This window comes from Mobula birostris, chromosome 6 (assembly GCF_030028105.1).
Source record: "Mobula birostris isolate sMobBir1 chromosome 6, sMobBir1.hap1, whole genome shotgun sequence".
NCBI classification, from domain to species: Eukaryota; Metazoa; Chordata; class Chondrichthyes; order Myliobatiformes; family Myliobatidae; genus Mobula; species Mobula birostris.
Window position 1 is genome coordinate 70,637,524 of NC_092375.1, and position 13,962 is coordinate 70,651,485.

The following is a 13,962-nucleotide window of genomic DNA, read 5'->3' on the forward strand; positions in this document are numbered from 1 at the left end:
CTTTCTTTGATCTAAGAAATACAAGCCATTTGACCTCTTCCACCTCCTCTAACAGTGCACTCCAAATTTCAATCATCCTGAGTGAAAATAAAAATCCTCAAATCCTCTCCAGTTTTCTTCCTTCTTACTAAACCTGTTCTGTCTGGATGGAGATACCTCTGCTTAGAGGATTTTCTTTTGCTTGGAAAAAATGTTTCCTACTATCTGCACCCCTCATAATTTTGTATAACTCAGTAAGGTTCCCCCTCAATTTTCTCTACTTCAAAAAGAATAAACTCAGCCTATCCAGTGTCCCCTCACAACAGAAATGATTCTGTCGTTCAAGTTTAATCGTCATTCAATCATACATGAATATGAATACCCATGGAAACAGCCAAGTAAAGCGGTACTCTGGGGCCAAGGTGCAAAACACAGTACCAACAGTCACACACAGCACATGGCACATATAGCGCATAATACAATACAATCATACAAAAAAATATTTAGTCCAAGACGGAGTAAGCACACCAACTCTGACACTTCAATCCTGGGCAAGTATAAACAGGCAACATTGCCTTGAGGCCTAGCCCTCACTACAACCAAGGCCATGCAAATCCCTTGCTATCCGCCAATAAACCAGTGAATTGGCTTGCAGGATTCCACCTTAGCAATGTCCAACAGGGTCTTGTGATCACAAGAAAAGCAACTGAGATGACCACTTGCTGTTAGACTGCCCATCACCTTTGCACGTAGACTCCTCTCTGACACAGGCAGCAGCACAATGCACAGCAAGACCAGCTCCTTCAGTTTCTCTGCCAATGACAACTCACCTAGAGGGTAGACCTGCAGTACCCTAAGCTCTTAATGTTCAGCAGAGTCTTGTGATCATAAAAAATACGATTAAAAAAGATATTAACACCTTTGGTTGACCCCACAGAAGCCACTACCATTGAATGCACTGGAAAGAAATATTTTGGTGAATCTCGTCTGTACGTGGTATTCATGATGTTCACTCTTAGGAATCTGAGGCTTTCAACCCTTGTAACCGTAGCACCTTTGATGCAAACAGAAGCATGTGCAACACTTCCCTTCTTGAAGTTAATGACCAGCTCTTCTGTTTTGCTGACCATTTTCCTGGTATTTTACCCTTTAAATAGTGTTGTATATCATGTTTTATTTCTTTAAATCCCAGCCAATGGCTTCCACTGTCAAATCCTTCAACAGTTATCCATCTACCACAGCCAGTCTACACCTTCCACATTCATAGCTTGTTTCAAATCTAACTACATCACTTTTTCGCTCATATAAATTTCTATCAAATCGTTGTCACTCTTTCCCAGGAGCCCCTTTATGAATTAATCCTTTCACAATCCACTGTCCGATATCTAATATAGTTAGTTTCCTCACTGGTTCCCCAATACACCAATCTGGACACCCACTCAGCATATAATTCTATAACATTGTTGGTACTTAATTGATTTGCCCTGTCCAAGTAGATTAAATAACTTCAGAATTACAATGTTATTTCTTTTACATGCAGTTATAACGGGAATAAAGAAATGGCAGAAGAATAAAACCATTTCTGCTATGCTCCCTGTGATATCTGCTTGCTGAGGCACATAAACAATTCCACCAATGCTTCTGCTCTGACCTCAATTTCTTAGTTCCAAGGATAATTTTCATCACCATCTACTGCGCAAAGATCCCATCTAACAGTTATCATCACTTACAGATACCTCAGCTTCTTTTTCACCTTCCTATTTACCTGACCTTCCTATTTGTCAAACATTCTAGAATATTTGTTTCCCAGCTTTGGCCACCCTACACCCATATTTCTGCAAGGGCAAGTGGCACATGACATGAAACTTAGACAATTTATGCTGTTAATTTATAAAGCTTGCTGCAGCCAGTATGAGGTTAGACATAGTACTTTTAAATTTGGCCTTAACAATTTTGTATACTTTAACCCTATGTGCTCCTTCCTTCTGTTTTCACTGCAGTTACTTTTATTAACTACATTCCTAATTTTCAGCTTTATTTTTCCCCAACCTGACACTTCTCAGTTATCTATCACCATGCCTAGTTTAAACACTCCCCAAAAGCACTGGAAAACCTCTCCAGGGAGACACTGGTCCATTTGACTTGTACATGTCCCACCTATCCCAGAAAATATTCCATCATCTCAGAAATCCAAATTCCTCCTTCCCATACCATCTTTCCAGTCATGCATTCTATTTTCCTATATCAGTATGTTAGCACATGACACGGAGTAATTCAGAGATGAATTATATCTTTAAGGTATTGCTTTTTCAAAACACTTTACGAGTTGCACAAGATTTACTTTAATTTCCATCTGCTGTTGGTACAATGCAGACATCACCTTGTTTTTTCCAACCTTGCCATTCACATTGCTCCATAGTTTTCCAGTGACATCCTTGACAATGGCACCAGAGACAACATGCCATCCTGGAATTACATCTATGGCAAGGATACAACCACCCTTCACTACTGCCCTGTCACATTTCATCCCTTTTTGTGCCTTTGAGCTATTCATAATACCATGGTTCTGGCTTCAGCTGTACTTCTTTAAGAAACTAACATTCTTAAGAGTATCCAAAACAAAAAGTTACTAAGTTAGCAAGATTCACTCAAGGGACCACCTGATTGTTCACCAATTGCTGATGGTCACCAATTCTCTTCATCAGCATACTCTTAAACTGTGTGCGACTATCTTCGTAACAATGTTAATATCAATAAACTCAGCCTTGTAGCTGTGCCAGTGACTCGTCGCCTTTCCAGCTGACAGTTTCATGTCAGAGGACCAGACTCGATGGGCCGAATGGCCTACTTCTGCTCCTAAATCTTATGGTCTCATAGACATTTTCAGAGATTCAAATCACTGCAGGTGAGGCAGTTCTCATACCTGTAATCCTCCAGGTCACTGAGAGCATCTACAACTTCCTACAGTTTCTACTTGATTGGCTGTTTTGCTATACCTCACCTTTCCTGATATCATAAAGTACAAATTAACTATAAAAGAAGTCAATTATTTCATTGTTGCTTATTGAATATAGCACTGCCTCTATTTTCGTACCAAATGCACAAAATAATCAATTTCTATAATGCTTTGGATTTCTTGAAGTTGTGTAAAACACTATATGAATGAAAGTCTTTCTGTTCTCATTACTCATCATCATTTTGTTGCAAAAAAGATCAATTTAAAAAAAGAAACTGAACACCACCATTATGAAGAATTAGCACTACCGTGGGAAAACCAGGCAATGTTTCTATTCATTATTAAGTTTTGAGAGATCAAACGCTAAAGAATGCATTGTCACAATATAACATGCTTCATCTTGCCATAACACTGACAAACACGTACTCACTTTTTACAGACTTGAGTGAACAGCTCCTTTGGAGTAACAACACTCTCTTTGGTGTGTTGAATAGCAAGGAGAAATTGATGCATTGCAGATGACAGTGGACCTAGTTGATCAGTGTGTATCTCTAGAGGTTCCTGATAATTTAAATTAAACCAAAACATCTTTAAAGTTCAAAAAATAATTGATAAGCAAAACAAACAAAGTCTGTCAAAAAACCTCTATCCTTTTTGTTCCTTCTGTGCTGTTCAATTTAATGTTTTGAAAGAGCTATGTAACTATTTTGGCTCTCTTGAAAACATCTCCTGGTTTCACAATTTCAACATACATGTTTGAAAACTCACTATGAATAAATTACAAAGTAAAGCTAAGAAATAAAGAAATAAAGAAAAATGGAAAACTGATAATTTGTATTTCAGTATACTCAGACCCCGCTTAATGCTAAGGATACGTTCCTTGGATTTGGAGCGCTATGCGGGGTCATTATAACATTAAGCAAATGACATGTGTGCCTGATAAAGAAATCAAACCCGAGGTATATGATATTATTTTATGTATACATAGTAATCCGTGGAGTAACAAACACGCAAACAGGCCTAACCTGTACATCAGTGGAGCAGCAACAGTGGCGGGAAGCGGGTGGTGGTTACATCTCGGAGGAGGGACTAGGCTGTGGGTCCTCTTCTAACTTTGGTTTCTTCTTCAAATAGGCATCGAGATTTGACTGCCTTAAGTTTCCTCTCATGAAGCAGCTCTCGGTAGCAGTAAATCATGTCCAGAACACCTCTCTTTGCCTTATTGCTTCACTCCCAATCAGGGTCGTTATCCATGAACTGGTCCATGATTTGTGTGACCGTGGTGATGCTAACGCTGAGGAATTTTGTGGTGAGGTTTTTTGCTGGTGTTTCCTCTTCTCCAACCGTGTCATCAGATTCACCCAGGATGCGTTGTACTAACTGTTCAACATTGCCATCATTAACTGCCTTGCTGTCTGAACTAGCCACTTCACCAGAGATATGTATGCTATGGAGGTTACTGTGCTGTCTAAATCTATCAAACCAACCTCTGCTGGCTGTGAATGTTACCAACGTATCATTAACTTCTTGAATATGATTGAAGATGCTTCTGTCTTTTTCCATTATTATCAGTTGGCTTAGGGACATGTTCTGATGTGTTTGGTCATCCACCCATATATTTAGTCTATTTTCCATTTTTTCAAGCAAATGGCTCCTTTAATGAGTCACCTTCGTCATTGATAACTTTGAGGTAGTCATTGCAGAAGCTTTCATCTTGTCTGCATTTTCTGATCGTTGATATAGCCAATTTCAAAGAGGCACCAACATCAGCCTGATGCTCACCAGCTTCCAAACACCATATCACTTGCAGTCACATCCATGTTAATGTTTTTCTAGACATCTTAGATGTACTTCCCTGACTGGAAGTTGCAGGCCATTTTCCAGACATGGGTGAAAAAACCAGAATTGTCGAGAGAGCAAGAGCATTTACCCACGCGGGGGAGACAGAGCGTGAACAAATATATGATTGGCTGTGAGTGGCTCAGAGCCTATGTAAAGCGCTCTCATTGGCTGATGGAATGTTTACTGTGGCCACTCGAGAAGTTTTAAGTGTTTAGAATGAACTTTTGTCATTTTAAAGCTTCAATAAAGAATTGAATAGACGCTTTGTAGCAAATCAGCATTATGCAGGATAGTGTTACGCGTGGTCAGAATGTACAATAAACTAAGATGTTTCTATTAGATGCAGAGCATTGTACAGTAGCTGTTCCTAGCTAGGCAAATGCAGCAGTTATTTCAACAAGCAGGATTCAAAACAATCACAAAACATTGCCAAAATTTTGGGAGTATCTACTCTCCCACCTGGGATACAATGCATCCCTTTTTTTAAAACCATAAAACAAGAGTACTTTTCAGGCAAGAAGCAGGAACCTCCTTCCACCCCTCCAAGTTCAAGATACCAATACTTATAAATTATATCAGGCCATATCCAGCTGTGATATTAATATGACTACATTAGTAAGAGCATCAAAGGTTACAGGGAAAAGGCAAGAGAATGGGTTTGCAGGATAATATATCAGCCATGATGCAGTGGCAGAGCAGACTCAATGGGCTGAATAACCTAATTCTGTTCCAATGTCTTATCTTCTATGTTCTGGAGATCCTCCAACATAAAAATATGAAATCCAAAATGAAATATTTAAACATGTGACTGAAATGCTAATATTTTAGAACATTCCTAAGATGCAATATCAAACATAACTCGATGATACAAATTTTAAAAAGGAATTTGGAGGACAGGTACAAAGCTATTTTTCAAAATTGTAATATCAATAACTGAAAATTACACTGGAATCAGCTCAGATAATTCATGTTTCATGATTTCATTCCATTAGTTACACAAAGAGAACTAATGAGTTTTCACCCTAATGAAATCTTTGACCTACAAGTTAAATTGTGGACAGAAATACATAAAATTTAACAATCTGGAAATCTGTGGTCAAATTGCTACTGCATGTTATAACCTGGATATTAACCTGAATATGACAAAAATCTACAGTTAGACTTTTTTTTTTTAATCATGTTTAAAGTAGTGGTCATTATCTATAATGCAAATGAATGAACACAAGTTTTCCAAACTACACCCACCAGGTCTGAAGAATCACGAGTTATAATTGTCAATGTAGTTCCATTGATTTTTGTTCCACGAATCATCTCACCCAGCACATAGGTCTGTGACAAGATCTAGGTTTAAAAAATAAAGGATGGCGTTTGTCAAATGTTAGAAGTTATAAAAAAATACTTTTCTATATAAAATGGCCACAGAAGTCTTAAACTACAGGGATGAGGAAACAAAAAATGTGCTCTGACTTTTGAGGCAATGTCATTAAATGTTGGGAACAAAAATAATCCTTTCACTTTACAAAATCAGGTTAACCGAGTTGCTGGAGACTGTATTGCAATTATATCGTTGTTCAAGCTAGTTTCATTTTTTAATCCATTTTTGGGATCTGGGCATCCCTAGCAAGGCCAGCATTTTTTGCTGATTCCTACCTGCTCTTTAGAAGGTAGTGACGACCCAGTTACCCCGTACACACTGCAATGGATATTAGGCGTTTTCACATTTATTCACTCTGGAGACTGTTCCTCAAAATCTCCGTTTTCGGGGGCTGAAAACACCGTTTCAGTGTGGACGAGAAGTCAAAACGAAGAGAAAAGGCTTCGTTTTCAAAATTAACCGGCGTAGTTTGGACGTAGCCTTATTCTAGGTGGCATCAAAATTCTTAAGGGGTTGTTAACAGTGCACATCAAGGCAAGTGGAAAGTGCTCCATTAGGACCCTGATTTGTGCCTTGTAGATGCTGAAAGGCAGGGTCTGCCAAGAGATGAATTTGGGCTCCTTATTTTAGAAACAATATACTGACATTGGAGAGGGTTCAGAGAAGATTCACGAGAATGATTCTAGCAATGAGAGGGTTACCGTATGCAGAACGTCTGGCATTTCTTGGGCTATATTCCCTGGGAGTTCAGGAGAATGAGGGAGGACCTCATACAAACATTTCAAATGTTAAAACGCCTGATGGCAAAGTTATTTCCCATGGTAGGGGATTCTAGGACAAGAGGGCACAACTTCAGGATTGAAGAACATCCTCTTAGAACTGAGATGCAGAGAAATTGCTTTAGTAAGAGGGTGGTAAATTTGTGGAATTTGTTGCCACGAGCAGCTGTGGAGGGCAAGTCAGAGACAGATAAGTTCTTGATTAGCCAGGGCATCAAACGGTATGGGGTGAAAGCAGGGGAGTGGGGATGACTAGATGAAGTGGATCAGCCCACGATTGAATGGTGGAGCAGACTTGATGGGCCGAATGGCCTACTTCTGCTCCTAAATCTTATGGTCTTATGCTCTGACTTGCTGTAGTAATCATGGTACGTATGTGGCCAATCCAGGACATTGGTGGTGTGGAACTCAGCAATGATAATCCCATTGGTTATCAAGGGTAGGTAGCACCTTTGTGAAGCAATTGTTATTTGCCATTTATCAGCATTCGCAAGGATATTGTCCAAGTCCTGCTGCATGCAGTTCCTTCTGAGTGAAATTAGCTTGTAATTTACCCGTTAAATGCAATTTTTGAAATATGGTATAAAATGTCACCTAAACAATATCAGAACTAACCATCTAATGTTTTTAAGATAGCATGGTTGGTGTTTCATGTTAGTCACCTGTATGACAGCATTGAAAAAACATGTATTCCCAAGATTGCGAAGTCCTTTCACTGATATTTGCTGTTTCTTCTCTTCCCAACTGCTTTCTTTCTCAGCATCTGTTTCATTGTCTTGTCTTCCCTTATCATTATCATTTTGATGTGACAGAGGGGATGTAGCTGTAACAAGAAATATGGAGCAAATTAAACTCAATATATTTTCAGATTGCATTAATCTGTCCCATCAGCTATTGCCATCAAAACAACTACAACACCCATAATTCAGTAGCAATGCAGATTGTAGACACAAGCATTTAATTGCTTTACCAGAAAGGCAATCAACTAATATTCTGCAGTCCTTAAATGGATTGTAATGCTAGCAAAAACAATTTTCAGCAGAAAAATTTGCAGGAGTACAAGATTACAAATTGCAATTATTTCAAAGACCTTCTGCACAACTCACCTTCTTTAGTGGATTTACCAGCAACCATTTTTTTGACAAGGCTCACAAGTTGTCCTAACTGGTCCATGGCTTCGTAATGTACTGCATTATCACACAAATAGCACCTGTGATGCAGTAACTAGAAGTTAATGAAATCAACCACATATAATGTGAACATTCCATTGTACTTTAATCAATCTTTCTATCCCCGATTTGATTTTTCTTTGTTCTTTTTTTTAGTACACTACTAAAAGATTGCCTTCACCCTTTGCCATATGAGAAAAGGAGAAGGTATATGATACAGCAAAAATTAGAGGGAAAGTAAAGGATTAGAAAGCTTTTAAAAAACAACTGAATGCAATTAAAAAGACAGTAAGGAGAAGAAAGGTGAAATATGAAGGAAAGCTCATCAATAACAAAAGAAGATACCAGAAATATTTACAGATACATGCAGAGTAAAAGAGAGGCAAGAGTGGACATCAGACCATTGGAAAATGATACTGGAAAGGTAGTAATGGGAATCAAAAGTAGCAGACAAACTGAATAAGTACTTTGTGTCATCTTTACTGTGGACAACACCAGCTAAAAATTTGAGTGGGTCAGGGAACAGAAGTGAGTATAATTGCTATTACTAAGGAGAAGGTGCTTGGGAGGCTGAGAGGTCTGAAGGTAGGTAAGCTACCTGGACCAGATGGACTACGCCATAGGATTCTGAAAGAGATTGCTGAAGAGATAGTAGAGGCAATAGTAGTGACCTTTCAAGAATCACTGGATTCTGGAAAGGTTCCAGACGACTGAAAAATCACAAATATTGCTCCACTATTTAAGGGATGTGGCGGGAGGCAAAGGACTGGAAATTTTAGGCTAATTAGATTGACTTCAGTAGTTGGTAAAACATCAGTACCCATCATTAAGGATAAAATTTCAGAGTACTTTTCAGGCACACAATAAAATAAGCCGAAGTCAGTATGATATCCTGAGGGACAAACTTTGCCTGTCATATCTAATAAAATTCTTGAGGAAATGTGGAAAAAATTGCCTTTATAAATCAATGTATTGAGTACAGGAATCGAGATGTTATGTTGAAGCTGTACAAAACATTAGTGAAGCCTAATTTGAAGTATTGTGTACAGTTCTGATCACCTACCTACAGAAAAGATATAAGATTCTAAGAGTGCAGAGAAAATTTAGAGATGCTTTTAGAATTTGAGGAGCTGAGTTATGGGGAAAATTTGAATAGATTAGGACTTTATTCCTTGGACTGTAGAAAATTGAGAGGAGATTATATGAGGTAAACAAAATTATGAGGGGTGTATATATAGGGCAAGCAGCCTTTTTCCACTGAGGTTGGGTGAAACTAGAACTAGAGGTCAAGGGTCAAGATGAATAGTGAAATATTTGTAACTCTGCCGTGAATGGTCCCAAGCCCAGCTGTGAAAAGAGGAAGGTTGGACATGTGGCTAGCAACCCTATCCTGTAAAAATTCAGTGCTACTGAAATGCCAACAGAAGATCCAAACACCTCATCCCTGGAAGAGGAAGGATCTTCATGTAGAAGACAAAAAGAAGGGCTACACCTGGGCACAATTTGACAGAGGACTCTGACAAGCTACAGTCGGCAGCCCATGCCTTAGTAGGATGATGGGCTTCAGTAATTTAGGAAGTGAGTTATTTAAGGGAGATTCCTAAGGTTGTCATAGCTGGGGGGTGACAGTGGGGATAAGGTCCCATTAGCTATTAAGTGCTCCTAATGGTGTGCGTCCGTAACAGCTTCTGACAACATAGTCCAACTCTTGGCCTTCACGTGTGGTTTAGCTACTAGGCCCAGTGGAACTGTTTCCACTGACAAGAGAAGGGGCAAAGGCGGACCACTGGCGCCTCAAAACCAGATGCTTCAGGCAGGTGGTAGTTGTCAGCCTTGGACGGCAGTCGGCCTAAAAGAAGGAAGTCTCCAATTTTAAACATCCACTGCCTTGTGGCCATACCCACCTATGGGAAAGGCTTCAGGAGTAAACCCCGAGGAAGAAATCCAGAGCCGGGGTCCCTAAGGCAGTTTGATGTTGTTTACAACTTCACTCTGGCAACCTCTGCGACAACACTGGTGCCAAGCTGTATTGGCGCTTGTCCTTCCCTTGGACTACGTCAGTGATGTGGACAGGGGGAAACTGCTGCATGGGCAATAGCACTACCCCGGCTTGCGCCCTGAAGAGGACACAGTCCACCAGAAGCGCAAACCCATGATTCCCTGGGATCGACAGCTGCCTACTACTTATTTGGAAAAATATGAGGTGGTGAGAGTGTGGTATGAGCTGCCAGCAGTAGTGGATGCAGGTTCAATTTCACATACAAGAGTAATTCGGCTAAGTACGTGAATGAGAGGGGTATGAAGGGCTTCAGTTCATATGCAGGTCAATGGGACTAGGTAGAATAATAATTCAGCAAGGACTAGATGGACCAAAGGGCCTGGTTCTGCACTGCATTACTTTCTAACTAAATAACAGGCAGGATAGACAAAAGAGTCTGTGGACGTAAATTACTTGGATTTCAGAGAGCATTAAACAAGGTGCCACACGTTGAGGTTGAAAACAAAATGAGTGTCCATGGTATTACAGGAAAGATATTAGCATGGACAGAAGATTAACTGACTGGCAGAAGGCAAAGAGTGAGAATAAAGGTAGAGGTTTTCTGGTTGGCTGCCACTAGTTGTGTTATGCAGGGATTGGTATTGGGTTTATTATTTTTCATGTTATATGTCATGATCTGGATGACAGAATTAATGGCATTGTGACCAAGTTTGAAGATGATAAAAAATTAGGTGGAGGGACACGTAATTTGCAGAAGGATTTGACAGATTAGGAGAACGGGCAAAGAGGTAGCAGACAAAATACATCATAGGGAAGTGTATGGTCATGCACTTTGGTGGAAGTAATAAGGCGGAGTTGCAAAGGGACTTCGGAGTTATATTGCATGATTTCCTCAGGGTTAACTTACAGATTGAGTCACTAGCAAGGAAGATAAATGCAATGTTACATTCACTTTGAGAAGACTAGTATACAAAAGCAAGGATGTAACGCTGAGGCTTTATACGGTGTTGGTCAGACCATATTTGTAATATTGTGAGCAGTTTGGGCCCTCCATCTACGGGAAGATGTGCTGGACAGATTGGAGGGCTTGTCTACTGAGGCCACATGGGTGGAACTAAAATATCAGAAATATAGCAGACATTGCAAGAGAAACAAGATGGTGATAATAGATGACTTTAACTTACCACAGACTGGGACTCTGCAAAAGATCTGGATGGGATAGAGTTTGTCAGATGGGTCCATGGAAGTTTATTTAATCAATATGTAAAAGCCCCAGAGAATGTGATACTGGATCTTCCTTTAGGAAATGAGACAGAGCAGGTGACAGAAGGATGTGTGTGAAATACTTCGTACCTAGTGATCATAATTCCATTAGATTCGGGATAATTATGGAGAAGATAAGCTGTATCCTCGGGTTGAAAATCTAGCTTGGAGAAAGACCAATTTTGATGATATCGGAAAGGATCTGACAAGTGTGGACTGGAAAAGGTTGGTTCTGGAAAAGGGATATCTGGTAAGTGAAATTCTGAGGGTAGATTTTGTATGTTCCTGTCAGAATAAAAGGCAAATCTAACACTTTTACGGCACCATAGTTTTCAACAGATATTGAAGCTCTGGTTAAGAAGAAGGAGGTACATAGCAGGTGCAGGCAGCACAACAAATTAGGTGCAGAGGAGTATAACAAATCAATAAATAGATCAATAAAGAAATAAATAAATGTGACGGCCATAGGTGTGGGGAACACACACAAGAAGGAAATCAGGAAAAAAGAATGATGCTGCTCCAGCAGACAAGGTGAAGGAGAATCTGCATGATCTCTGCAGATATAGTAAGAGCATGGGACAAAATTGCTCCTGTTGAAGCACTGAGTCACCATCTATGCATGGAGCTGAAAGAAATGTGGAAGATCTTAAATGGTTTTTCTGCATCTGTATTTACTTGGGAGATGGTCACAGTGCCTATAAAACTGAGGTAAAGCAGCATAGAGGTTATGGACTTTATACGGCTTGAAGAGGAGGTGGTGCTTGCTGTCCCGAGGCAAATTAGGGTGGATAAATCCCCAGGGCCTGACAAGGTGTTCCTTTGGACCTTGTGGGAGACTAGTGCAGAAGTCGGAGGGACCCCAGCAGAAGTATTAAAAATGTCCTTTGCCACACAGGTAAGGTGCCGGAGAAATGGAGGTAGCTAATTCTGTTCCGTTGTTCAAGAATAAGACGGGAAATTATAGTCTGGTGAGTCTGACATCAGTAGTTGGTAAATTATTGGAAGGTATTCTAAGCAACCGGATATAAAATATTGGGATAGATATGACTTGATTAGGTGGGTCAACATGGCTTTGTGCATGGCAAGTCATGTCTATCATATCTTAAAGTTTTTCAAGGAGGTTATCAGGAATGAAAAGCAGTGGATGTTGACTACATGGACTTTAGCAAGGCCCTTGACAAGGTCCCACATGGAAGATTGGTCAAGAAAATTCAGTCCCTTGGTATTCAGGATGAACTGGTAAATTGGATTAGACATTGGCTTTGTTGGAGAAGCCAGAGGGGGGCAGTAGATGGTTGCCTCTCTGACTGAAGGCTTGTGACCAGTGGTGTGCCACAGGCAATGGTGCTTGGTCCGTTCTTGCTAATCACCTACTTTATATCTGGATGATAATGTGATAAACTGAATCATCAAGTTTGCAGAAGACACCAAGATTGGGGGGTGTAGGCAGTGAGAAAGCTTGCAGTAGGATCTGTTACAGTTGGTAAAATAGCAGATAGAATTTAATGTAGACAATTGTGAGGTAGGGTAGGACTTACATCGTGAATTGTAGGACACCAAGGAGTGAGGCAGAGCAGAGGAATCTGGGTATACAGATGCATAATTCCTTGAAATTGGCATCACAGGTAGACAAGGTTGTTTAAAAAAAAAGTGCCTTTCGGCCCATCAGTCTTCATAAATGAGAGTTCTGGGTACAGGAATTGGGATGTTATGTTGAATTTGTATAAGACATTGGTGAGGCTGTTTAAGGCTGGAGTTAATAAGAATGGGCGGGGGGGGGGAGGATTTCACTGAAACCTATTAACTATTGAAAGGCCCGGATGGAGTGGACATGAGAAGGTGTTTTCAATAGTAGGAAAGTATAGCACAAGAGGGTACAGCCTCAGAATAGATGGATGTCCCTTTATGAACAGAGATAAGGAAGACTTTCTTTAGCCAGATGATGGTAAATCTGTGGAATTCATTGCCACTGACATGGCTGTGGAGGCCAAGTCATTGGATATATTTAAAGCAGAGGTTGAAAGGTTCTGGACTAGTCTGGGCATCAAATGGTACAGGGAGAAGGTGAGACTATGGGGTCGGGAGGAAAAATAATGAATCAAAATAGTGGAGCAGACTTAACGAGCCCAATGGCCTAATTCTGATTCTGTATCTTATGGGCTCTCTTGCTTGCAGTAATTATCCAACTTTCCCTCCCCCACACTCCTTTAGTAAAGAGAGCAATTTATTGGAAATGCAAATTTTTTCAAAACCTCTAGTTTTAGGCACCTCTAAACATGGGAAGCAGACACAGGCAATCTATCCAGCCTTTGCTTCTCAATTTTATACAGCAAGTCACTTCTTGGAAAAATAGATCTAATCTATCCCAGCTCTCCTTGAAATTCAAGCTCTCCAATCTAAGCAATTCGTACAAATGTTTTCTGCACTCACTCTAGCTTAATCACATCTTTCCTAAAGAGATCAGAAGGTGATATGATGAACTTTTCTACAACCTCTAGGGTACACTTGCTAGTGGAAAATAATTCTATGACAGGTAATTCAGAAACTCAATTTACAACTCCAGTGGATCCCCTCTGGTACCCAGTCCCATGCAGTCACTA

At 40.0% G+C, this 13,962-nt stretch overlaps 1 protein-coding gene across 4 annotated transcripts in view; it reads right to left on the bottom strand.

Moving 5' to 3' along the window:
• The window catches only part of usp16 (ubiquitin specific peptidase 16), a 62,117-nt gene that overhangs the window by 18,557 nt on the left and 29,598 nt on the right, over positions 1 to 13,962 (bottom strand). For all 4 annotated transcript variants that reach the window (XM_072260609.1, XM_072260610.1, XM_072260611.1 and 1 more), the window contains 4 exons: positions 8,038 to 8,141; positions 7,594 to 7,754; positions 6,023 to 6,118; positions 3,366 to 3,496 (listed from right to left, as the gene is read on the bottom strand). In XM_072260609.1, the coding sequence (XP_072116710.1) occupies positions 3,366 to 3,496; positions 6,023 to 6,118; positions 7,594 to 7,754; positions 8,038 to 8,141 (492 nt within the window). The remainder of the gene's footprint in view (positions 1 to 3,365; positions 3,497 to 6,022; positions 6,119 to 7,593; positions 7,755 to 8,037; positions 8,142 to 13,962) is intronic.